The sequence below is a fragment of the Phoxinus phoxinus genome, assembly GCF_949152265.1.
Source record: "Phoxinus phoxinus genome assembly, chromosome: 22".
Taxonomy (NCBI): Eukaryota; Metazoa; Chordata; class Actinopteri; order Cypriniformes; family Leuciscidae; genus Phoxinus; species Phoxinus phoxinus.
This window is the reverse complement of record NC_136897.1, coordinates 19,581,749-19,608,951: the sequence shown is the minus strand read 5'-3', so window position 1 is coordinate 19,608,951 and position 27,203 is coordinate 19,581,749. Positions and strand designations below refer to the sequence as shown.

The 27,203-nt window shown below is 37.8% G+C and overlaps 4 protein-coding genes and 1 long non-coding RNA gene across 6 annotated transcripts; 1 reads left to right on the top strand and 4 right to left on the bottom strand.

Annotated features, from left to right (window-relative positions):
- Positions 1–3,882: 3,882 nt before the first annotated feature.
- Positions 3,883–5,901, bottom strand: LOC306990434 (uncharacterized protein). Of its 2 annotated transcripts, XM_079597290.1 has the most exons (3): positions 5,740–5,901; positions 4,951–5,544; positions 3,895–4,904 (listed from the first exon to the last, which is right to left on the bottom strand). In XM_079597290.1, the coding sequence occupies exons 1-3, from the start codon at positions 5,795–5,797 to the stop codon at positions 4,783–4,785; spliced, it is 774 nt and encodes a 257-aa protein (XP_079453416.1). In that variant the 5' UTR covers positions 5,798–5,901; the 3' UTR covers positions 3,895–4,782. The 2 variants fall into 2 exon arrangements, with proteins under 2 accessions (XP_079453415.1, XP_079453416.1); XM_079597289.1 differs by having other exon boundaries at positions 3,883–5,544.
- A 1,721-nt stretch (positions 5,902–7,622) lies between these two features.
- Positions 7,623–9,774, bottom strand: LOC306990432 (uncharacterized protein). Its single transcript, XM_079597287.1, has 2 exons — positions 9,601–9,774; positions 7,623–9,407 (listed from the first exon to the last, which is right to left on the bottom strand). Exons 1-2 carry the CDS (start codon positions 9,656–9,658, stop codon positions 8,428–8,430), a joined length of 1,038 nt encoding a protein of 345 aa, XP_079453413.1. The 5' UTR covers positions 9,659–9,774; the 3' UTR covers positions 7,623–8,427.
- A 1,446-nt stretch (positions 9,775–11,220) lies between these two features.
- Positions 11,221–12,733, bottom strand: LOC306990433 (uncharacterized protein). The gene is made up of 2 exons (XM_079597288.1): positions 12,606–12,733; positions 11,221–12,410 (listed from the first exon to the last, which is right to left on the bottom strand). The coding sequence occupies exons 1-2, from the start codon at positions 12,661–12,663 to the stop codon at positions 11,926–11,928; spliced, it is 543 nt and encodes a 180-aa protein (XP_079453414.1). The 5' UTR covers positions 12,664–12,733; the 3' UTR covers positions 11,221–11,925.
- Positions 12,734–15,332: 2,599 nt separating this feature from the next.
- LOC306990910 lies at positions 15,333–20,886 on the top strand. Its single transcript, XR_013795973.1, has 3 exons — positions 15,333–15,515; positions 15,964–16,065; positions 20,618–20,886. It is a non-coding gene; the product is annotated as an uncharacterized lncRNA (long non-coding RNA).
- Positions 20,887–24,657: 3,771 nt separating this feature from the next.
- LOC306990431 (uncharacterized protein) lies at positions 24,658–25,853 on the bottom strand. The gene is made up of 2 exons (XM_079597286.1): positions 25,743–25,853; positions 24,658–25,544 (listed from the first exon to the last, which is right to left on the bottom strand). The coding sequence occupies exons 1-2, from the start codon at positions 25,798–25,800 to the stop codon at positions 25,150–25,152; spliced, it is 453 nt and encodes a 150-aa protein (XP_079453412.1). The 5' UTR covers positions 25,801–25,853; the 3' UTR covers positions 24,658–25,149.
- Between the last annotated feature and the right edge of the window lie 1,350 nt (positions 25,854–27,203).

Genomic DNA, 27,203 nt, shown 5'->3' with positions numbered 1-27,203 from the left:
AAATTAGGCTGAAGGTCATAGAAAATATTGCCCTCCGCTCGCTGACACAAAACAATGGCTTTTTTTCACATCCGTAATGTCAAACCATGGCGCATCTAATTGATTTAATTTTCTGTTCTTCTGACAGACAAACCAATTTTATGATAATACACAAGAAAAAATCAACAACGAGAAACCTTTTTTTTTATTCATCAATTATTTGTATAAAAATGATTCAGCTCAAGCAAAGTCTGTTTCTAATAATTGATTATCTTTTGATTTCTAACTAGAGCGCTTGTCAGAGAAGGATGATTGTAAAACATCTGTTCTGGTTTGTAATTTCTCAGATATCTTGCTGGAGGCAAGCAAACACTTCACCTGATCTGATACCTGTTTGATCAGTTTCCATGACGACAGTCAAAGAGAGATGACGGCAACTGTCCATGTTATCATCTGCTTGGTTCTTACAGTGGATGTTCCAGGCTTTGTGTCCCTTTGTTGACTTCCAAGATGTGGACAACCAGATCAGTGGAGCCGCTGCTACATGTGCTCATGTTTTTTTCTGAGTACCAATGCTGCTGCTGAATACCAATCTTCGATGATAAAATATTGCACAAACTTGACCAAATAATAATAATAATAAACTTTATTTTCTATAGCGCCTTTCAAAGTAGCATCTCAAAGCGATTCAGATCCAATAAAACATACAATTATACAAACAATGCATTAATGAAAGTGAAAAAATACCAAATAAAAGCATAATAAAAAAAAATAAAAAAAAATCAGATAAAAGCTACTCTATGGGACGATTTAAATAAAAAGTATACATTTGCGGATGTGGCTCATTTTAAAAGTCTTTAAAAAAACAGTAGGGAATAACTCTCATACAGAGAGCTGGTGCAATTTATCTATGAGGCGACATCAACATCAAAGGTTGCCATCGGTGCATTGCATGGAATATGAATCCTTTATTCTCCAGGTTCTGTCTGGAAGCTCTTTGTGACGGAGTTGTATGATAAATGGCTCTGTTTAAAATGTAGGGTTTGAATTCGCCTTGGCTAGGAGGAAGATAAAGGGATGTCTTCCCGTAGCGGAATATGATGGTGTGAGAATCATCCTGTAGCCTCAGACTCTAGATAAGATCATTGTACTCCACAATCTGACAGCTCAAAGAGTCAAATATCAGCTCACTATATCTGATTGTCGTTCTAGAAGGGCTTGTCGGGATAAAACTATAACATTTCAGCACAGACGGTTGTACTTCCTGAGTTTGACCATAAATAGTTTTATCCCAGCAAAACGTAAAAAATAAACCAGTAACTTTAGGTTTTGTTCGGTGGATTTACGCAACCTGTTCTTTGTTTTAAGGCACTAAGAGGCTTTGTTTGTGAATGACATCCAGGGAATAATTAAAAAAATGTTTGCTGCCGTTTTGTAGAATACACAAATGGCTACTACAAAAATAAACAGGGCCCATAGAGTAAAGCCCCATTCACACAGCACTTTGAACCCGGCAAATTGCCGGCAAATTGCCGGAACGCCTTCTGTGTGAACGCAAACACGACCCGGGTTTAATGCCGGGATCGATGCCGGGTTGGGGACCTAGTAACATTGCCGTGTTCAGACCCGGAACGCGCGCTGTGTGAACAAAAGCCAGGACAAATGCCGTAAGGGGTGTGTCGTAGTGATGATGCACGAGCCTTCGCAATGACAGTTATCGTGCGACTCTGTTACTCTGTTAGAAGAAAGTTTGTGTTCGTCATCGATACAAGAAAGAACGAAAAGATGTCTGCAAACTGGACTGAAGCAGAGACCCGAGAGCTCCTTGCAATCCGCGCCGAAGCTGAGATCGTTCGCCAGCTTTGTGGAACGGTACGTGATGCGTTAGTGTACGACCGAATCCGAAAAAAAATGATCGAGCGTGCGTACCTTATACGTCACATCATAACGTCACGCGTCTATCCGGCACATACCCGGGTTGTGTGTGAACGCGCTCTCTGATTCCGGCAAATCACTGGCAGTGTGAATGAACCATTTTCAAACGAACCCGGGTCAAATCCCGGGTCACTTTATCCGTGTATTTTCCGGAATCTCTGTGTGAAAGGGGCTTAATTATCTTCTGATGATGTCATATGAAGGTGCTAATTATTTTAGACCATGTTATGCTATAGTAGCTTTATTTTCTGTACTTTATTATGCACTGAACTTGGCTATGCTAAATATATTATTTTGAAAAGTTTATGAAAGTGTCATTTGGGGATTCGTTTCATGTATGAATTGAGGATACTATGTCAAATATGCTAGTTTTAAATATGTTACCCGTATACATAATTAAAAGCTGAGATTTGCATTTTCATCACATTCTGGAGCAAGGAAGCTATCCTCAATGGGCTTGACCTCATCTTTAAGTAAAAGTACTGTCTCTCTGCCGAGCGAAGGAACACTTTGATTTATGTTGAGCAATAGTAAACCGGATCATGAGATTTTAGATATAAGCTCAGTTATCTGCAGTCAAATCCTCCCCAAGGTCAACAGTGACAGCATGATCCTTAAGTAAACATAGTAAAGAACAGGTGGGATTTGCATTGGTTTTTTGCCTTTTTTCCACCACAGCATCTCTACAGTGACAACTGATATTAATGCAACAAAGATTGTTTTGGCTTTAAAGCAGCTCTAGAAGAAAGTCATTGTCCAGTTTAAGTAAGTTCAGCATTGATTTATTTCCGTTGTTAAAATCTTAGTTTTTAATTTAGGGGCCATTTACATGACACCATTTTCAGCTGAAAACACAACTTTTTATGCGTTCTGGCCGTTCATTTACTCGACAATGGTGTTTTGATGGCCTGAGAATGCAAACTTTGTAATAGGTTTCAAAGTGCACGTTTTTGAAAACGAGTTTTGAAAACAATACAGTTATCATCTCTGTGCAAACTTCAAAAACGTGAATCTGAACCGAAGCCCTCAAGAGGCGTCCTGACTGAAGGTGGCAATCTCAGAACGGGACCCCTCAGGGGTATCCTGCTGAATTCTTCTCTCTGGAGGTGGACAGAACTAGCCTGGTTCTACCAGACTCTCGTACATTTCATTTGTACAGAGTCTGGCCTCTCTCCATTGACAAGTGTTAACTTCCTTGAAGGCGGGTCCTCTGTTGAAGCTTAAAACTATTGGATCTGGCCAGAACCACTCTGGATCTGCCATAACCAATCGCTTACGTTTGGTCGTGACGTATGACGACTCAAACTAGTGCATGACCTCAACGTCATCGTTCTCAGCCACTCCCTCTGTTCGCTGATTGGACCGGTTAAAAATTGACTGGAGAAAACCCAAGAATACACCACAATTCCAGACGTAGTTCTGAAGGAAAATGAAAATTGAGCAGAAGCACATAGGAGGGCGGAGCCAGGCTAAGACAGAACTGGATGCACAAACGAAATAATTCTGGCCGTTCAACAGATTATCTGCACAGAAAGAGATAGAGAAGGCAAATAACAAAACATTCAATACAAAGAAAATGGGTTAGTTATATAACTTATTACAAAAAGAGTGTGTTTGATTTTTAACCCTTTATGGTATAATTAATTTCTAATAATTTCCTTGTAATTGTTGGAAAAAAATTTTTTATATATATATATATATTACACTATGGGAATTAAAATGGCAGCCAATGATGCGCTGTTTTAAGTCAAATAACATTTAAATGTCCCTCTAAAACTCTCTTTCCCACAATCACCCTCATACAGAAGACATCTTGAAGTGCTCCAGAAAATGCTCCTTTAACCTCATTTCTAAACATCTCTTCTCAAGGGATATTGTTTCTTTCAGCATCTTTGATAAGTAAATTAGATCTTTTTATTAACAAATCAACTTTGTCTAACATGTTTTTACTCTAAATTGAGAAAATATAGGCAACCCTACACTATGAAAAATAGGTATGTTGCCATTTGCCAACACTGTACCACAGTGGAAGTGCAGTAATGTGTTTCCCCATTGGGATTTCTTATAGGTGGTCACATCAATAATATGATTGCAGTTATAAGTGTTTATTGTAGTATAGTTGTATTCATGGATAAAATAACAAAATGGTTTCTTTTCAGAAAAAGAGCAATATTTTACAGAAAGGGCAATAGAAAGAATGCAGAGTTAACTCTTCCATGTGATTAGAGTGAGGATAAGCAAGCCAAGTGACAGGGATCTACTTTTTGGTTTGCATAAGTTCCAAGTATATAAAACTATCAATTTCTAAAATAAATGTTAAATAGAAAATCATAATTGTATAGAAAAACTGACCATTTGCCATTGTAGTATAGCAATGCTATTTAGCAACATTGCCTTTAAAAAAAAATATATATATACACTTAGGAAGTCAATGTCCTATTAGTCTTCACATAAAATTAAGCTGGAAAGAATCAGTGTTCACAGCACAAGATTTGTTGGGAAAAACCTAACTTCAAAAGACAGGTCACCAGTTACCCAGGTGTTACAACCACTACAAACTAACCCAATTGGCTGTTAAAGCACATTTAGCAAAGTAGAGTTAACAGAAACCAAACCATTCAAAGACATACAATTTTTATTTTGTTACACAGAATCTTGGCTCATGTTAACAGTTAAATAGAAAGGGCCAAAATAGAACCAGACCCCGAAGCAGAGGGACCTGAGAGTGGTGTTGACAGAACTAGACACCCTCAGCATCATCCTGGCTGAAATTGGCGTTATCAGAACCGGACCCCTCAGCATAGTCCTGGCTAAAGGTGCCATTGACAGAAACCAACCCCTCTGCATAGTCCTGGCTGAAGGTGGCGTTCACAGAACCAGACCCCTCAGAATCGTCCTGACTGAATGTGGCATTGACAGAACCAGACCCCTCAGAATCGTCCTGACTGAATGTGGCATTGACAGAACCAGACCCCTCAGAATCGTCCTGGCTGAATGTGGCATTGACAGAACCAGACCCCTCAGAATCGTCCTGGCTGAAGGTGGCGTTCACAGAACCAGACCTCTCAGAATCATCCTGGCTGAAGGTGGCGTTGACAGAACCAGACCCCTCAGAATCGTCCTGGCTGAATGTGGCATTGACAGAACCAGACCCCTCAGAATCATCCTGGCTGAAGGTGGCGTTGACAGAACCAGACCCCTCAGAATCGTCCTGGCTGAAGGTGGCGTTGACAGAACCAGACCCCTCAGAATCGTCCTGGCTGAAGGTGGCGTTGACAGAACCAGACCCCTCAGAATCGTCCTGGCTGAAGGTGGCGTTGACAGAACCAGACCCCTCAGAATCGTCCTGGCTGAAGGTGGCGTTGACAGAACCAGACCCCTCAGAATCGTCCTGGCTGAAGGTGGCGTTCACAGAACCAGACCTCTCAGAATCATCCTGGCTGAAGGTGGCGTTCACAGAACCAGACCTCTCAGAATCGTCCTGGCTGAAGGTGGCGTTGACAGAACCAGACCTCTCAGAATCATCCTGGCTGAAGGTGGCGTTGACAGAACCAGACCCCTCAGAATTGTCCGGGCCGAAGTTGGCGTTGAGAGAAGCACGATGCCACCACCACCCACCAACCAGATTGTCTACAGAGAGATAGAGACACTTTTTTATTATAATAAATGTAAGTGGATTGGTATGAACTCATATTACTTTAATACAAGAGCATGTTAGATTAAGAAACACAAAAAGGTCTAAGGACCCATGTTTAACTGTGGAGCTGAATAGAAACACATTGACTTAAAAAAAAAACAGACAACTAAACAAAATATTAAACTCACCATGCCATACCAAATGATGATAAAGAATCACCAAAACAGTCATTTTAATCAAACCCATTCTATAAACCACAAAATAAGCCACTAAGAAAACCAACCAACCATGCAAGCTAAAGTTTCAAATCAACCGGGACTTTTAAAGCCAAAAAGAAAACCCTTTGTAGCACCTGGATGACTCGTTAACTCATTATTGGAGCAAATCTGCTAATTAATTAGATCAATAATTAATTAATCACTTAGCATACAAGCTGATGTTATAACTAAAGTTTCAGGAGACGCAGACAGTAAATGTGCCTTAGAAAAAAAGCACTTCTGGTGTGCATCTTGAAACAAAACAATGTCACTGACATATTTTAAGATATATAAGTGCAAGTTGCTTTCTGTTAGAACAGCTCAAACATGAAGTCATGTTCCTGATACAAAATAGCGAATATAACTCATTTCGATCAGGCAGCTATGGTATATGTAAATGAATAATTCTGTGTGAATTCTACTTAACAATACATACATTGAACAGCACAATTTGTATACCTGTTAAACAAGTTGCTCTCAGTTAAAAAAGCTTAAACATGAATTTTATACTGGGACATGTACAGGTAACCTGATATATCAGTGAAGACATTTTTGGACTGTTTTTCAAAAACGTGAATCTGAACCGAAGCCCTCAAGAGGCGTCCTGACTGAAGGTGGCAATCTCAGAACGGGACCCCTCAGGGGTATCCTGCTGAATTCTTCTCTCGGGAGGTGGACAGAACTAGCCTGGTTCTACCAGACTCTCGTACATTTCATTTGTACAGAGTCTGGCCTCTCTCCATTGACAAGTGTTAATTTCCTTGAAGGCGGGTCCTCTGTTGAAGTTTAAAACTATTGCCCAGAGCCACTCTGGATCTGCCATAAACAATCACTAACGTTTGGTCGTGACGTATGACGACTCAAACTAGAGCACGACCTCAACGTCATCGTTCTCAGCCACTCCCTCTGTTCGCTGATTGGACCGGTTAAAAATTGACTGGAGAAAACCCAAGAATACACCACAATTCCAGACGTAGTTCTGAAGGAAAATGAAAATTGAGCGGAAGCACATAGGAGGGCGGAGCCAGGCTAGGACAGAACTGGATGCACAAACAAAATAATTCTGTCCGTTCAACAGATTTTCTGCACAGAAAGAGATAGAGAAGGCAAATAACAAAACATTCAATACAAAGAAAATGGGTTAGTTTTACAACTTATTACAAAAAGAGAGTGTTCGATTTTTAACCCTTTATGGTATAATTCATTTCTAATAATTTCCTTGTAATTGTGCCAATGATGCACTGTTTTAAGTCAAATAACATTTAAATGTCCCTCTAAAACTCTCTTTCCCACAATCACCCTCACACAGAAGACACCTTGAAGTGCTCCAGAAAATGCTCCTTTAACCTCATTTCTAAACATCTCTTCTCAAGGGATATTGTTTCTTTCAGCATCTTTGATAAGTAAATTAGATCTTTTTATTAACAAATCAACTTTGTCTAACATGTTTTTACTCTAAATTGAGAAAATATAGTATGTACAAAGAAAATGGGTTAGTTATATAACTTATTACAAAAAGAGTGTGTTCGATTTTTAACCCTTTATGGTATAATTAATTTTTTATAATTTCCTTGTAATTGTGCCAATGATGCACTGTTTTAAGTCAAATAACATTTAAATGTCCCTCCAAATCTCTCTTTCCCACAATCACCCTCACACAGAAGACATCTTGAAGTGCTCCAGAAAATGCTCCATTAACCTCATTTCTAAACATCTCTTCTCAAGGGGTATTGTTTCTTTCAGCATCTTTGATAAGTAAATTAGATCTTTTTATTAACAAATCAACTTTGTCTAACATGTTTTTACTTTAAATTGAGAAAATATCAATGTTTCCATATGGCAACCCCACACTATGAAAAAATAGGTATGTTGCCATTTGGCAACACTGTACCACAGTGGAAGTGCAGTAATGTGTTTCCCCATTGGAATTTCTTATAGGTGGTAACATCAATAATATGATTGCAGTTCTAAGTGTTTGTTGTAGTAGTTGCATTTATGCATTTATGTATAAAATAACAAAATGGTTTCTTTTCAGAAAAAGAGCAATATTTTACAGAAAGGTCAATAGAAAGAACACCGAGTTAACTCTTCCATGTGATTAGAGTGAGGATAAGCAAGCCAAGTCACAGGGATTTACCTTTTGGTTTGCATAAGTTCCAAGTATATAAAACTATCAATTTCTAAAATTAATGTTAAATAGAAAATCATAATTGTATAGAAAAACTCCATGACCATTTGCCATTGTGGTATAGCAATGCTATTTAGCAACATTGCCTTTAAAAAAAAATATATATATACACTTAGGAAGTCAATGTCCTATTAGTCTTCACATAAAATTAAGCTGGAAAGAATCAGTGTTCACAGCACAAGATTTGTTGGGAAAAACCTAACTTCAAAAGACAGGTCACCAGTTACCCAGGTGTTACAACCACTACAAACTAACCCAATTGGCTGTTTAAGCACATTTAGCAAAGTAGAGTTAACAGAAACCAAACCATTCAAAGACATACAATTTTATTTTGTTACACAGAATCTTGGCTCATGTTAACAGTTAAATAGAAAGGGCCAAAATAGAACCAGACCCCGAAGCAGAGGGACCTGAGAGTGGTGTTGACAGAACTAGACCCCCTCAGCATCATCCTGGCTGAAGTTGGCGTTATCAGAACCGGACCCCTCAGCATAGTCCTGGCTAAAGGTGCCATTGACAGAAACCAACCCCTCTGCATAGTCCTGGCTGAAGGTGCCATTGACAGAAACCAACCCCTCTGCATAGTCCTGGCTGAGGGAGCCATTGACAGAAACCAACCCCTCTACATAGTCCTGGCTGAAGGTGGCGTTCACAGAACCAGACCCCTCAGAATCGTCCTGGCTAAAGGTGCCATTGACAGAAACCAACCCCTCTGCATAGTCCTGGCTGAAGGAGCCATTGACAGAAACCAACCCCTCTGCATAGTCCTGGCTGAAGGTGGCGTTCACAGAACCAGACCCCTCAGAATCGTCCTGGCTGAAGGTGGAATTGACAGAACCAGACCCCTCAGAATCGTCCTGGCTGAAGGTGGCGTTGACAGAACCAGACCCCTCAGAATCATCCTGGCTGAAGGTGGCGTTCACAGAACCAGACCCCTCAGAATCGTCCTGGCTGAAGGTGGAATTGACAGAACCAGACCCCTCAGAATCGTCCTGGCTGAAGGTGGAATTGACAGAACCAGACCCCTCAGAATCGTCCTGGCTGAAGGTGGCGTTCACAGAACCAGACCCCTCAGAATCATCCTGGCTGAAGGTGGAATTGACAGAACCAGACCTCTCAGAATCATCCTGGCTGAAGGTGGAATTGACAGAACCAGACCCCTCAGAATCGTCCTGGCTGAAGGTGGCGTTGACAGAACCAGACCCCTCAGAATCGTCCTGGCTGAAGGTGGCATTGACAGAACCAGACCCCTCAGAATCGTCCTGGCTGAAGGTGGCGTTCACAGAACCAGACCCCTCAGAATCATCCTGGCTGAAGGTGGCGTTGACAGAACCAGACCCCTCAGAATTGTCCGGGCCGAAGTTGGCGTTGAGAGAAGCACGATGCCACCACCACCCACCAACCAGATTGTCTACAGAGAGATAGAGAAACTTTTTTATTATAATAAATGTAAGTGGATTGGTATGAACTCATATTACTTTAATACAAGAGCATGTTAGATTAAGAAACACAAAAAGGTCTAAGGACCCATGTTTAACTGTGGAGCTGAATAGAAACACATTGACTTAAAAAAAACAGACAACTAAACAAAATATTAAACTCACCATGCCATACCAAATGATGATAAAGAATCACCAAAACAGTCATTTTAATCAAACCCATTCTATAAACCACAAAATAAGCCACTAAGAAAACCAAGCAACCATGCAAGCTAAAGTTTCAAATCAACCGGGACTTTTAAAGCCAAAAAGAAAACCCTTTGTAGCACCTGGATGACTCGTTAACTCATTATTGGAGCAAATCTGCTAATTAATCAGATCAATAATTAATTAATCACTTAGCATACAAGCTGATGTTATAACTAAAGTTTCAGGAGACACAGACAGTAAATGTGCCTTAGAAAAAAAGCACTTCTGGTGTGCATCTTGAAACAAAACAATGTCACTGACATATTTTAAGATATATAAGTGCAAGTTGCTTTCTGTTAGAACAGCTCAAACATGAAGTCATGTTCCTGATACAAAATAGCAAATAATAACTCATTTCGATCAGGCAGCTATGGTATATGTAAATGAATAATTCTGTGTGAATTCTACTTAACAATACATACATTGAACAGCACAATTTGTATACCTGTTACACAAGTTGCTCTCAGTTAAAAAAGCTTAAACATGAATTTTATACTGGGACATGTACAGGTAACCTGATATATCAGTGAAGACATTTTGGACTGTTTTTCAAAAACGTGAATCTGAACCGAAGCCCTCAAGAGGCGTCCTGACTGAAGGTGGCAATCTCAGAACGGGACCCCTCAGGGGTATCCTGCTGAATTCTTCTCTCGGGAGGTGGACAGAACTAGCCTGGTTCTACCAGACTCTCGTACATTTCATTTGTACAGAGTCTGGCCTCTCTCCATTGACAAGTGTTAATTTCCTTGAAGGCGGGTCAGATCTGTTGAAGTTTAAAACTATTGCCCAGAGCCACTCTGGATCTGCCATAAACAATCACTAACGTTTGGTCGTGACGTATGACGACTCAAACTAGCGCACGACCTCAACGTCATCGTTCTCAGCCACTCCCTCTGTTCGCTGATTGGACCGGTTAAAAATTGACTGGAGAAAACCCAAGAATACACCACAATTCCAGACGTAGTTCTGAAGGAAAATGAAAATTGAGCGGAAGCACATAGGAGGGCGGAGCCAGGCTAGGACAGAACTGGATGCACAAACAAAATAATTCTGGCCGTTCAACAGATTATCTGCACAGAAAGAGATAGAGAAGGCAAATAACAAAACATTCAATACAAAGAAAATGGGTTAGTTTTACAACTTATTACAAAAAGAGAGTGTTCGATTTTTAACCCTTTATGGTATAATTCATTTCTAATAATTTCCTTGTAATTGTGCCAATGATGCACTGTTTTAAGTCAAATAACATTTAAATGTCCCTCTAAAACTCTCTTTCCCACAATCACCCTCACACAGAAGACATCTTGAAGTGCTCCAGAAAATGCTCCTTTAACCTCATTTCTAAACATCTCTTCTCAAGGGGTATTGTTTCTTTCAGCATCTTTGATAAGTAAATTAGATCTTTTTATTAACAAATCAACTTTGTCTAACATGTTTTTACTCTAAATTGAGAAAATATCAATGTTTCCATATGGCAACCCCACACTATGAAAAAATAGGTATGTTGCCATTTGGCAACACTGTACCACAGTGGAAGTGCAGTAATGCGTTTTCCCCATTGGGATTTCTTATAGGTGGTCACATCAATAATATGATTGCAGTTATAAGTGTTTATTGTAGTATAGTTGTATTCATGGATAAAATAACAAAATGGTTTATTTTCAGAAAAAGAGCAATATAATACAGAAAGGTCAATAGAAAGAATGCAGAGTTAACTCTTCCATGTGATTAGAGTGAGGATAAGCAAGCCAAGTCACAGGGATCTACTTTTTGGTTTGCATAAGTTCCAAGTATATAAAACTATCATTTTTTTCAAATTAAGGTTAATTAGAAAATCATAATTGTATAGAAAAACTCTGACCATTTGCCATTTTGGCATAGCAATGCTATTTAGGAACATAGCATTTTTTTAAATATATATACTTAGGAAGTCAATGTCCTATTAGTCTTCACATAAATTAAGCTGGAAAGAATCAGTGTTCACAGCACAAGATTTGTTGTGAAAAACCTAACTTCAAAAGACAGGTCACCAGTTACCCAGGTGTTACAACCACTACAAACTAACCCAATTGGCTGTTAAAGCACATTTAGCAAAGTAGAGTTAACAGAAACCAAACCATTCAATGACATACAATTTTATTTTGTTACACAGAATCTTGGCTCATGTTAACAGTTAAATAGAAAGGGCCAAAATAGAACCAGACCCCTCAGCAGAGGGACCTGAGAGTGGTGTTGACAGAACTAGACCCCCTCAGCATCATCCTGGTTGAAGTTGGCGTTATCAGAACCGGACCCCTCTGCATAGTCCTGGCTAAAGGTGCCATTGACAGAAACCAACCCCTCTGCATAGTCCTGGCTGAAGGTGCCATTGACAGAAACCAACCCCTCTGCATAGTCCTGGCTGATGGTGGCGTTCACAGAACCAGACCCCTCAGAATCATCCTGGCTGAAGGTGGCGTTCACAGAACCAGACCTCTCAGAATCGTCCTGGCTGAAGGTGGCGTTGACAGAACCAGACCTCTCAGAATCATCCTGGCTGAAGGTGGCGTTCACAGAACCAGACCTCTCAGAATCGTCCTGGCTGAAGGTGGCGTTGACAGAACCAGACCCCTCAGAATCGTCCTGGCTGAAGGTGGAATTGACAGAACCAGACCCCTCAGAATTGTCCGGGCCGAAGTTGGCGTTGAGAGAAGCACGATGCCACCACCACCCACCAACCAGATTGTCTACAGAGAGATAGAGAAACTTTTTTATTATAATAAATGTAAGTGGATTGGTATGAACTCATATTACTTTAATACAAGAGCATGTTAGATTAAGAAACACAAAAAGGTCTAAGGACCCATGTTTAACTGTGGAGCTGAATAGAAACACATTGACTTAAAAAAAAAACAGACAACTAAACAAAATATTAAACTCACCATGCCATACCAAATGATGATAAAGAATCACCAAAACAGTCATTTTAATCAAACCCATTCTATAAACCACAAAATAAGCCACTAAGAAAACCAAGCAACCATGCAAGCTAAAGTTTCAAATCAACCGGGACTTTTAAAGCCAAAAAGAAAACCCTTTGTAGCACCTGGATGACTCGTTAACTCATTATTGGAGCAAATCTGCTAATTAATTAGATCAATAATTAATTAATCACTTAGCATACAAGCTGATGTTATAACTAAAGTTTCAGGAGACACAGGCTACGTTTACACGTGGCCGGTTATTTTCATAAACGGACATTTCACCCTCTCCGTTTTCAGAAAAGTGTTCATTTACACGAACCCGTGTATATGCCGTCAAGAGCATGCCAAACCTATAGGTGGCAGTGTAATGAGAAGCTCAAGCCCACGTTAGCCAATCAGAATCCCGAAAATATAGGTCGCTCTTTTGACGCAGTGCAAGTTCTGTCGCATACAGTGACGTCGACTGCCTAAAACTCAGTTTTTCTCAGTTTACATGCAAATGTGCAAACGGAGTTTTCCAAAATCTCCACTCTAGCCGGAGTTTTTAGAAAGAATCATTTTCAGAGGAGAATTCTCCGTTTGCGTGTAAACGAGGGGCACAACCGAAGGGAAATGTCTCCGTTTTTCAAAATAACCATGTACGTGTAAATGGGGCCACAGACAGTAAATGTGCCTTAGAAAAAAAGCACTTCTGGTGTGCATCTTGAAACAAAACAATGTCACTGACATATTTTAAAATATATCAGTGCAAGTTGCTTTCTGTTAGAACAGCTCAAACATGAAGTCATGTTCCTGATACAAAATAACGAATAATAACTCATTTCGATCAGGCAGCTATGGTATATGTAAATTAATAATTCTGTGTGAATTCTACTTAACAATACATACATTGAACAGCACAATTTGTATACCTGTTACACAAGTTGCTCTCAGTTGAAAAAGCTTAAACATGAATTTTATACTGGGACAGGTACAGGTAACCTGATATATCAGTGAAGACATTTTTGGACTGTTTTTCAAAAATGTGAATCTGAACCGAAGCCCTCAAGAGGCGTCCTGACTGAAGGTGGCAATCTCAGAACGGGACCCCTCAGGGGTATCCTGCTGAATTCTTCTCTCTGGAGGTGGACAGAACTAGCCTGGTTCTACCAGACTCTCGTACATTTCATTTGTACAGAGTCTGGCCTCTCTCCATTGACAAGTGTTAACTTCCTCTAAGGCGGGTCCTCTGTTGAAGTTTAAAACTATTGCCCAGAGCCACTCTGGATCTGCCATAACCAGTCGCTATTTTGGTCGTGACGTATGACGACTCAAACTAGCGCACGACCTCAACATCATCGTTCTCAGCCACTCCCTCTTTTCGCTGATTGGACCGGTTAAAAATTGACTGGAGAAAACCCAAGAATACACCACAATCCCAGATGTAGTTCTGAAGGAAAATGAAAATTGAGCGGAAGCACATAGGAGGGCGGAGCCAGGCTAAGACAGAACTGGATGCACAAACAAAATAATTCTGGCCGTTCAACAGATTTTCTGCACAGAAAGAGATAGAGAAGGCATATAACAAAACATTGAATACAAAGAAAATGGGTTAGTTATATAACTTATTACAAAAAGAGTGTGTTTGATTTTTAACCCTTTATGGTAAAATTAATTTCTAATAATTTCCTTGTAATTGTGAAAAAAAATATATATATATATATATATTGCATTATGGGAATTAAAATGGCAGCCAATGATGCGCTGTTTTAAGTCAAATAACATTTAAATGTCCCTCTAAAACTCTCTTTCCCACAATCACCCTCATACAGAAGACACCTTGAAGTGCTCCAGAAAATGCTCCATTAACCTCATTTCTAAACATCTCTTCTCAAGGGGTATTGTTTCTTTCAGCATCTTTGATAAGTAAATTAGATCTTTTTATTAACAAATCAACTTTGTCTAACATGTTTTTACTCTAAATTGAGAAAATATCAATGTTTCCATATGGCAACCCCACACTATGAAAAAATAGGTATGATGCCATTTGGCAACACTGTACCACAGTGGAATTGCAGTAATGGGTTTCCCCAATGGGATTTTTTCTATAGATGGTAACATCAATAATCTGATTGCAGTTATAAGTCTTTACTATTGTATAGTTTTGTTTATGTATAAAATAACAAATTGGTTTCTTTTCAGAAAATGAATGGAGCAATATTTTACAGAAAGGTCAATAGAAAGAATGCAGAGTTAACTCTTCCATGTGATTAGAGTGAGGATGCGCAAGCCAAGTGACAAGGACCTACTTTTTGGTTTGTATAAGGTCCAAATATATACAACTAAGAATTTCTAGAATAAATGTTAAATAGAAAATCATAATTGAATAGAAAAACTGACCATTGGGGTATAGCAATGCTATTTAGCAACATTGCCTTTTTTTAAATATACTTAGGAAGTCAATGTCCTATTAGTCTTAACATAAATTAAGCTGGAAAGAATCAGTGTTCACAGCACAAGATTTGTTGGGATAAACCTAATTTCAAAAGACAGGTCACCAGTTACCCACACTGTAAAAAATTATTCCCATGATTTGTTAACACAACAAATTTTCTTTTGTCAAATTAACTTAGATTCACTAAGGTTGTTCAGATAACAAAACATTTTTAGTTTAGGTTGATTAAACTAATGGCTTGACGGCAATGCACTGATATAAAATAAAAACATTAGTTGATTCTACTAATAGAGATAGTTCACAAGACCTCTGAGTCTTAATTTTCCCTGCGCATGCGCCGAACGACCGGGAGTAAACAACACAGAGACGACACTTGAATGCGAAGGCGCGATTTTCTTCTCAGCCTCTTCAGAAGCAAGGAAAGACGGTTTATGGTAAGTAATTTTTAAATTCAATGTCTTATAGGCTGTTTTTGTCTAAGGGTAATTAAATTTATTTCCTAGAAAATCAGAAGATGGTTTAAATTAATCTATAAGTAATAATTTCCCCTCAGAAATTCCAGACGTTTCCATTGAGGTAAAATAGTGTTTCTTATGTCATCTTTAACGTTACAGTTTAGTTAAGGCTGTTAGTGAAGCGTTTCAACCTTCAAATAATCCCGATAAATAATAATATTTTAGTCATTTTTCATTTTCCCCGTGATTAAACACGAATGCGTAACGTTATTGCCCGTTTTAAAGTAACGTTAATAGCAGCTAACGTTAATAATGCATTCAGGTTGAACGGCAATAAGTAGCCTTATAGAGATTGTAACGTTACTGTTATACTTATGCTTCTGAAGCAATAAGTGTTCAAATTAATCTTTTTTTTGTGATATTTCAGACTTGTTAAGCTTATGGACATGTTTGCCACACGACGTAACAGTTAACTTGGATCACACCAGAACGGGAAGACGCCATTTTCTTCACAGCTGGGCTGTTTATGGTAAGTAACGTTCATTTTAAAATTCAATATGTCTCTGTCTCAACTGGTTTAGTCTAAGATTAAATAAGTTATTACCCTTCTAGGCTGTCAAGGTCTGGTATTGTTAAAAAAAAAAAAAATCGCTTCATCTAAATGGCATGAGACTTTACTAACGTTATACTTGCTATACTTCAGTACAGTAAAAGTGCTACAGTTTGTTATCATAGTAATTTTATAGTAAATCCAAAAGCAATGAATGGTAAAGGAGCCAAGAGCAGAAATTTCATATAATTGTAAGTGTTTGTTTTCCACCAGGTGGCAGAAATAGTCCATGTTATTTGCATGAATGAAAATGAGTAATGGGGATCTTATTTAAAGTGAATTTTACTCCACAACTGTACAGTTAAATAATATAAGTTAAAGGTGGAATAGGTCATCTGGGAAATGCTAACTTTAGCCTGCTAGCTTTGAAAACATAGATCCCCCCTCCTTGCAAATCATGTCCAAACCCACGCCTACTCCAAAACCATGAACGAAGCAAAAGCGAGTCGTATGGAAGTAAAATAATGGCAAATGTTTTTGAAATAAAAAAGCCTGTTGAATTGCACTACTTGAAAAAAAAAAATGCATTGCATTAACCATGCTTGCATTTTAATGCATTGCATTTTTATGGGCTGAAATTCAACATGGTTGTATATTTAAGCTGTGAATATTTCATTTCAAACACATTTTCATTAATACAAATTAAATAATAATAATAATAATCCATATTCACCTTTTATATTTCACTTCCAAAATATTCAAACTGTTTAAAAATACAACCTATAATATTCAACAGGCAATTTTTGGTCCACTTTATTTACAAATTGGCTTCCACAAATTCAGTGGTTCAAATTCGACAGTAAATTCAACATTGACATCCAGGAACTGCAGGAAAAGCAGTATATTACCGAGCATAATCTCCATCTGCTGTTAATCAACCTCACCAGCAGGGGGTGTAAGCGCGTGTTGTTGACGAAGACCAGAGCAACAGTTAGAGCAAGCCATTCATTCATAAAAACTGATTTATAGAAATGTAAGTGTATTTGTGATTATTATGAGGACTGTTTTTATGTTTAATTCAGTGTCTTCACGGTCCCTGTGTAGACTACATGCATCTTTCTCTACCGTGAACGAGATTATAATGTTATTCCCCGATGCTGATGTACAGAACGAATGTTACATTTGAGGTAGACATTATTTCTCTTGGTTGTTTAGTTGCCTTAACTTTATATCGTGGCGATGTGTTGCAGGCTACTGGGTTTCCCTCAATAATTCAGGATTGCTGGACATATAAAACGCTTAGCTTAATGGACTAATACAGTGATATAAAAGACCAAACTCGCACTTTATTGAGAAGGCTGTACTATATGGCTACAGGCAAACAGACTCAGAATATGAACTTAACACTCAAAGTTTCACGCTAAGCGTTTCCCAGTGATATACTGGTTATAAGTTGGCTTGACGTTGGACATTCGCGCATTTAGGGACCGTCTCTAAAGTTACGTACGACATTGGTATACACGTTTCTAACTTCAATAGCAAACTTCTATTTATTTGAATAAATATAAATAAATGAAAAAGGTGTACATCATGCTTGACACCTACATGAACACTTTAGAGTTGGTTTATGACTAAGTCATTCTCTTCCAATGCTATTGAAGTTAGAAACGTGTATACCGATGTCGTGTAACTTTAGAGACGGCCCCTAAATGCGCGAATGTCCATCGTCAAGCCAACTTTATAACCAGTATATCACTGGGAAACACTTGGTGTGAAATTTTGTGCATATTCTGACTCTGCTTGCCTGTAGCCAAATAATACAGCCTTCTCAATAAGGTGCGAGTTTGGACTTTTATATCACTGTATTCGTCTATTAAAGGACAATTCCGGCGAAAAAATTAACCTAGGGGTAATTAACACATGGTTACCGAGTCGATCGTTCTCTGGGATGTGTTTTCATGATAATTGAATGTAAAGAGTTTTATCTCTAAAAACAGATTAGCTTATAACGCTAGTATATGGGGCATCGAATATAAGTAAAAAGAAGTCGCTAGTTAATACCACTAACACGGCTCAAAATAGCCTCACACTAACACGGTAGCATAATGAGGGTCCCTACATGCAAACCGAAGCATTGAGAACTTTGTAAGCGTACAGACAGTTTAATAAGAAAATACTTTATAAAGACAGTATATTACGTGTATACAGGCAGGAGCCATCTTTGGAAAACAGTCTCGACCAGTCGAGCCACGAACGTCGTGCTAGTCGATAGGTTTAAGTCACAGTTCAGCTCACGTAGCACGCCGTTCGTGGCTCAACTGGTCGAGACTGTTTTCCAAAGATGGCTCCTGCCTGTATACGCGACGTGTACTGTCTTTATAAAGTATCTTCTTATTAAACTATCTGTACGCTTACAAAGTTCTCAATGCTTCGGTTTGCATGTAGGGACCCTCATTATGCTACCGTGTTAGTGTGAGGCTATTTTGAGCCGTGTTAGTGGTATTAACTAGCGACTTCTTTTTACTTATATTCGATGCCCCATATACTAGCGTTATAAGCTAATCTGTTTTTAGAGATAAAACTCTTTACATTCGATTATCATGAAAACGCATCCCAGAGAACCATCGACTCGGTAACCATGTGTTAATTACCACTAGGTTCATTTAGCACCGGAATTGTCCTTTAAGCTAAGCGTTTTATATGTCCAGCAATCCTGAATTATTGAGGGAAACCCAGTAGCCTGCAACACATCGCCGCGATATAAAGTTAAGGCAACTAAACAACCAAGAGAAATATATGTCTACCTCAAATTTAACATTCGTTCTGTACATCAGCATCGGGGAATAACATTACAATCTCGTTCACGGTAGAGAAAGATGCATGTAGTCTACACAGGGACCGTGAAGACACTGAATTAAACATAAAAACAGTCCTCATAATAATCACAAATACACTTACATTTCTATAAATCAGTTTTTATGAATGAATGGCTTGCTCTAACTGTTGCTCTGGTCTTCGTCAACAACACACGCTTGCACCCCCTGCTGGTGAGGTTGATTAACAACAGATGGAGATTATGCTCGGTAATCTACAGCTTTTTCCTGCAGTTCCTGGATGTCAATGTTGAATTTACTGTCGAATTTGTGGAAGTGAATTTGTAAAACGAAATAAAATGGACTGAAAATTGCCTGTTGAATATTATAGGTTGTATTTTTAAACAGTTTGAATATTTTGGAAGTGAACTATGAAAGGTGAATATAGATTATTGAATTTTTATTAATGAAAATGTGTTCATTTTCCGATGGAAAATGAAAAGTTGCGATTTTCTAGGCCGTTATGGCTAGGAACTATACTCTTCATTTGCAACTTTTCATTTTCCGTCGGTCTTAGTACACGATGTAACTACAGAAGAGTCAAGGTTTAAAGGGATAGTTCACTTTGAAATAAATTTTTGATATGTTTTAGCTTACCTCAAGGGCATTTTTATATGTCTTTAAAAATGTCTTTGTTTCCACAGTATTTTCAATTTTGATATTTTTAGGTCAAACCGTTGTTGTCTGACAGTCATATCATGCAGGTCTATGGGGTCCACCTCAAAGAGCATGCACAGAGAAGTCCAAATTAAACATGATTTAATGACTCGTAAATGTAAGTACACATTGATGGCCTAAGACACGAAACGAGCCGTTTGTGTGAGAAAACTAACAGTATTTATATCGTTTTTACCTCTTGTAACACAGCCACGTCCAAAGTGATCTGAGGGCGCGAGTGCATCCTGGTGTGTGACGTGTGCGCAGACTGGTGCATAGATGTTTACACTAGATGCCGCCTTGGCTACGGCAGTTCATTTGAACGAATGTCTTTAATGCGGCATCTAGTGTATATATATCTATGCATCAGTTTGCGTACACGTCACACAGAAGGACGTGACTGTGATTACAAGAGGTAAAAACGATATAAATACTGTTAGTTTTCTCACACAAACGGCTCGTTTCGTGTCTTAGGCCATCAATGTGTACTTACATTTACGAGTCATTAAGTCATGTTTAATTTGGACTTCTCTGTGCATGCTCTTTGAGGTGGACCCCATAGACCTGCATTATATGACTGACAGACAAGAACGGTTTGACCTAAAAATATCAAAATTGAAAATACTGTGGAAACAAAGACACCTATATCTTGGATGCCCTTGAGGTAAGCTAAAACATATCAAAAATTAATTTCAAAGTGAACTATCCCTTTAAATAAGAAAAATATCAAAACTCTTTGGTAATTTTTTTGAGAGAGATGCTAACGGTCTAATCAGAATCAATGATCTATGCTAAGCTATGCTAAAAGTGATAATGCCAGACACGGAGATCGGCTGAATGGATTCGAAAACGGTAAAACTGTTTAACTCTAGGGGAGTTGGAAAATGACCCTATTTCAAAAAAAGTGGAGTGTTCCTTTAACACTCATTCATTGTTACCTACAAATGCTTTGTAAATTTGTAATTTTGTGATTCATAATAATTTCCTTTTTCTCTTATTAGCCAACTGATGAGGAAGAGGTGGTGAAGGGGATGAATGTTGGACTCTTGGTGGTTACAGAGGAGAACACTGCAAACCTCCTCCCAAAGGAAATAATTGATGTGGCTGTGGTGTTAGAGGAGGACATTGTGCTTGATGGCTTAAAATAATATTAAAAAGGATATTAAAGGAGAATATTTCTCAAACAGCAGTAAAAGGGTTAGTTTACCCAAAAATTAAAATTGTCATTACTCACCCTCATGTCGTTCCAAACCTGAAAGACATTCATTTGTCTTTGGAACACAAATTAAGATATTTTTAATGAAATCTGTCAACTACCACTGTCAAGCCCCAGAAAGGTAATAAAGACATCATTGAAGTAATCCATGTGACTCCAGTGGATTAACCTCAAGTTTATGAAGTGACGCGAGTGCTTTGTTTGCTCAAAAAAATATATATATTTACAAAATATTAATCTATCAATCTCCAACGCACGTTCAAGTTTTTTTTGTGCAAACAAAGCACTCGCGTCACTTCATAAACTTGAGGTTAATCCACTGGAGTCACATGGATTACTTCAATGATGTCTTTATTACCTTTCTGGGGCTTGAAAGTGGTAGTTGCATAAACTGTCAATGGATTGACAAAAAGCTCTCAGATTTCATTAAAAATATCTTAATTTGTGTTCCAAAGACAAATGAATGTCTTTCAGGTTTGGAACGACATGAGGGTGAGTAATGACAATTTTAATTTTTGGGTGAAATAACCCTTTAAAACTAACCCTGCGAAGCAGGTTTCTTCATCTATTCCAGATTTTTAAAGGCTTATACCAATTTATAACATTTTATAATGAAAGGGTTAGTTCACCCAAAAATGAAAATTCTGTCAGTAATTACTCACCATCATGTTGTTCCAACCCCGTAAGACTTTCGTTCATCTTCGGAACACAAATTAAGATATGTTTGATTAAATCTGAGAGCTGTCTCACTCCTCCATAGGCTTCTTAAGGGATTGAAACTTGCCAGCCCAGAAAGTTATTAAAAACATCATTAAAATAGTCCAAGTGGCTCAACCATATGTTTATCAAGCGACGAGAATACTTTTTGTGTGCAAAAATAGGGATGGGCATTTTTGTCATTTTCTCATTTCGATCATCAACAGGTCTCAAAAACGAGTAATTAGGGGGGCGGGGCTTGTGCGGGGGGCATGGTGTGTCCGTCATGAAAATGTTAGGAAATGTTACATGTAAGACTGTTACGATAATTAATGTTGACAAATAAAAATATGACATTAAACATGAAAACATGAACGTATGACTAGAAAAAATAACACTATGATGCATCAATGTTTTCGAAAAAGAAACATCTAAAAGGAATAGCTGCTTGAGGTAAAGCTAAAGAGTAAATTATCTCTAGTAAACTGAAGCACGTTCTACGACAACCTATGAGATTAATAATCAGATATCCTAGATACAGAACATAAACGTAACATTACAACTTGCATGAACAAAAGGACGCGAATGCGCATGTTAACTAGTTTTTTACAGTCAGTGGTTTGATAGGGAAATTTTGGATGCGCTATTCCCTTAACAGCGCGCTGATACACGAGCAACTAAAGCAGAGAATTTACAACATTCTATCACAATCCTGTTCTCATTATAATGCTGAATATCTTGTGTATGTTTATCAAGCGACGAGAATACTTTTTGTGCGCAAAAAAACAAACAGAACTAATGACTTTATTCCACTATTCATTATATTTTCCGTTGGCCTGAGTATATTTGCGTAGTATATCTGCGCAGCGCGTCTGTGTTGCACGTCACACGCGTCACACACATGACCAGCGTCGGCCAATAGTAAGCCTACGTGGTGATGTGCAACACAGACGCGCTGCACAGATATATTACGCAAATAGTATATCAAATAGTATATTTGTTAATGCAAGTTGTAATGTTACGTTTATGTTCTGTATCTAGGATATCTGATTATTAATCTCATAGGTTGTCGTAGAACGTGCTTCAGTTTACTAGAGATAATTTACTCTTTAGCTTTACCTCAAGCAGCTATTGCTTTTAGATGTTTCTTTTTCGAAAACATTGATGCATCATAGTGTTATTTTTTTCTAGTCATACGTTCATGTTTTCATGTTTAATGTCATATTTTTATTTGTCAACATTAATTATCGTAACAGTCTTACATGTAACATTTCCTAACATTTTCATGACGGACACACCATGCCCCCCGCACAAGCCCCGCCCCCCTAATTACTCGTTTTTGAGACCTGTTGATGATCGAAATGACAAAAATGCCCATCCCTATTTTTGCACACAAAAAGTATTCTCGTCGCTTGATAAACATATGGTTGAGCCACTTGGACTATTTTAATGATGTTTTTAATAACTTTCTGGGCTGGCAAGTTTCAATCCCTTAAGAAGCCTATGGAGGAGTGAGACAGCTCTCAGATTTAATCAAACATATCTTAATTTGTGTTCCGAAGATGAACGAAAGTCTTACGGGGTTGGAACAACATGATGGTGAGTAATTACTGACAGAATTTTCATTTTTGGGTGAACTAACCCTTTCATTATAAAATGTTATAAATTGGTATAAGCCTTTAAAAATCTGGAATAGATGAAGAAACCTGCTTCGCAGGGTTAGTTTTAAAGGGTTATTTCACCCAAAAATTAAAATTGTCATTACTCACCCTCATGTCGTTCCAAACCTGAAAGACATTCATTTGTCTTTGGAACACAAATTAAGATATTTTTAATGAAATCTGAGAGCTTTTTGTCAATCCATTGACAGTTTATGCAACTACCACTTTCAAGCCCCAGAAAGGTAATAAAGACATCATTGAAGTAATCCATGTGACTCCAGTGGATTAACCTCAAGTTTATGAAGTGACGCGAGTGCTTTGTTTGCACAAAAAAAACTTGAACGTGCGTTGGAGATTGATAGATTAATATTTTGTAAATATATTTTTTTTTTTGAGCAAACAAAGCACTCGCGTCACTTCATAAACTTGAGGTTAATCCACTGGAGTCACATGGATTACTTCAATGATGTCTTTATTACCTTTCTGGGGCTTGACAGTGGTAGTTGCATAGACTGTCAATGGATTGACAAAAAGCTCTCAGATTTTATTAAAAATATCTTAATTTGTGTTCCAAAGACGAATAAATGTCTTACAGGTTTGGAACAACATGAGGGTGAGTAATGACAATTTTAATTTTTGGGTGAAATAACCCTTTTAATGCTGTTTGAGAAATGCTTTTTAATATTTGTTGAGATTTGTTATGAAATGTGGCCTCACTGGCCTGATATTTTGTGGTTATCTTGTCAACAGTTTTCTTATTTCATTCACTTTATGAGGTTGTACATACTCGCATACTCAATACTTGTTTTGTTTTATTGAACAGACAAAATATTGTTTTGAGCAAAGGATTTTTGAAATTTGAAAAATGAAATTTTCATGTCATGTTCATTAAATGTTTTTTTTATTTTTATTTATTCTATTGCACTTAATTCAAGCTGATGTTAATGTCATTACACTGGCATTTGTTTATTCTCACACATGCTTGCCATTTATAGCAACAGCTTGTGTCCTGCTGCTTTAATGTGTTTTAATGTTTTTATTGAAGCAGCAGTTAATTCTATCATACTCATTTATACTAAAATAAGACAATTCAATGAATTCATATTTGTGTGAATGTTATAATAAAGTTATGGTTTATTTGTGCTGTTATTCCAGAATTCGTTTTAACAAAAAAGTATTTGTCATGTTAAGTTGTGTTGAAGTTGATTTAACTCATAATTTTAAGGCAACCGTGTAAACTTTTCAGTTAATTGTTACAACAAACTAGATGTAGTTGATTTAACTCATAATTTTAAGGCAACCGTGTAAACTTTTCAGTTAATTGTTACAACAAACTATATGTAGTTGATTTAACTCATAATTTTAAGGCAACCGTGTAAACTTTTCAGTTAATTGTTACAACAAACTATATGTAGTTGATTTAACTCATAATTTTAAGGCAACCGTGTAAACTTTTCAGTTAATTGTTACAACAAACTATATGTAGTTAAGGTTAAGTTGAGTGAACTTACATTTGTAAGTTAACTTAATTCCTTTGATTGCTTGAATAAGTTGATATAATATGTAATCTTAAGTTATGACAACAAAACAACGTTAAGTTAAAAAATTATCTTTGATTGAAATAACAAAATAATAGTTGAAACAACAAAATCACTTGTTGTAAAAACTCACATTTTTAGTTTCAATGAACTCAAAATTTTAAGGCAACCAGGTAACTTACTTTTTTGAGTCAAACTAACAAATCATTTTTTACAGTGCAGGTGTTACAATCACTACAAACTGACCCAATTGGCTGTTTAAGCACATTTAGCAAAGTAGAGTTAACAGAAACCAAACCATTCAAAGACATACAATTTTATTTTGTTACACAGAATCTTGGCTCATGTTAACAGTTAAATAGAACGGGCCAAAATAAAACCAGACCCCTAAACAGAGGGACCGGAGAGTGGTGTTGACAGAACTAGACACCCTCAGCATCATCCTGGCTGAAGGTGCCATTGACAGAAACGGACCCCTCGGCATCGTCCTGGCTGAAGGTGGCGTTGACAGAAACGGACCCCTCAGAAGCGTCCTGGCTGAAGGTGCCATTGACAGAAACCAACCCCTCTGCATAGTCTTGGCTGAAGGTGCCATTGACAGAAACGGACCCCTCAGAAGCGTCCTGGCTGAAGGTGCCATTGACAGAAACCAACCCCTCTGCATAGTCTTGGCTGAAGGTGCCATTGACAGAAACGGACCCCTCAGAAGCGTCCTGGCTGAAGGTGGCGTTGACAGAACCAGACCCCTCAGAATTGTCCTGGCCGAAGTTGGCATTGAGAGAAGCACGATGCCACCACCACCCACCAACCAGATTGTCTACAGATAGATAGAGAAACTTTTTTATTATAATAAATGTAAGTGGATTGGTATAAACTCATATTACTTTAATACAAGAGTATGTTAGATTAAGAAACACAAAAAGGTCTAAGGACCCATGTTTAACTGTGGAGCTGAATAGAAACACATTGACTTAAAAAAAAAAACACAGACAACTAAACAAAATATTAAACTCACCATGCCATACCAAATGATGATAAAGAATCACCAAAACAGTCATTTTAATCAAACCCATTCTATAAACCACAAAATAAGCCACTAAGAAAACCAAGAAACCATTCAAACTAAAGTTTTAAATCAACCGGGACTTTTAAAGCCAAAAAGAAAACCCTTTGTAGCACCTGGATGACTCGTTAACTCATTATTGGAGCAAATCTGCTAATTAATGAGATCAATAATTAATTAATCACTTAGCATACAAGCTGATGTTATAACTAAAGTTTCAGGAGACACAGACAGTAAATGTGCCTTAGAAAAAAAGCACTTCTGGTGTGCATCTTGAAACAAAACAATGTCACTGACATATTTTAAGATAAAATTAATATATAATAGTTAATTAACAAGACACATCTGAAAAGAATACTCAAATCAATCAGAAACCAGGCAGGGAACGGAGGAGAACCAATTAACAGCCTAGGGACTGTCAATGGCTACATTCAGAGTTTTCAGTCCAAATACGATTTTTGAAACGGATTTTCCAAATCGGTTTTCACATGGTTTATGTGACTTTCTCACGCCACGTAAATGTCAGACGCTGTTATAGGACACATGCTGAAAGTTGCCTCAGAAACAACACGGTGTTGTTGCAAAGTGCCGGATTAGCAGGAAATTATAATATAACGGAGAAGTGTGTTGAAACCGGCAGAGATGACAGTTCGGAATAAAGTCTCTACCTCTGCCTTAGAAGATGCAGTTGTCCAATGTGTGACTACACATTTCCATGTTGTAAAATGTAAATAAGACAACAACTTTATTGCAAACCCGTCCGTGATGTGGTTTTCGTTGTTGTTTTTGACAACGCCAAAGAAACCAATGTAGATATTCCTGAAAATGTAAGGGCAGCATGGACACACAAATGGGATATGAACAGTTGCGATACAGTGTGGACATCGATAATTTTAGATCAATTCCAATCGGATAGGCCTACACAAATAATCTGATTTGGACTGACAGTCTGAACGTAGCCTATGAAACTCAATCAATAACAGAACAGAAAAAACGGTTGAAAACAAACTCAAGGATGTTATTCCTCCACAAACACATATTTACACTGGAACTGTACCCGATTGCCTTAAATATGCCACGGTGTCATCTTATCATGAAAACAAAGCAAATCTGGATACCACTTCTATGATAATTTCCACCCTATCTCCAATTGGAGTTTTATTTCTAAAATTTAAAAGAAAGTCTTTTGAATTCAATTCCAGGCTTTTACTCTTTTTTTTTTACTGATAACTCTATTCATGAAATATTCCTGGTTTTAAAGGGGTGGTAAAATGCCCTTTTCACAAGATGTAAAATAAATATTTGATGTCCCCAGAGTGTGTGTGTGAAGTTTTAGCTCAAAATACCTCACAGATATTTTTATATAGCATGTTAAAGTTGTCACTTTTTGAAGGTTAGCAAAAACACACCGTT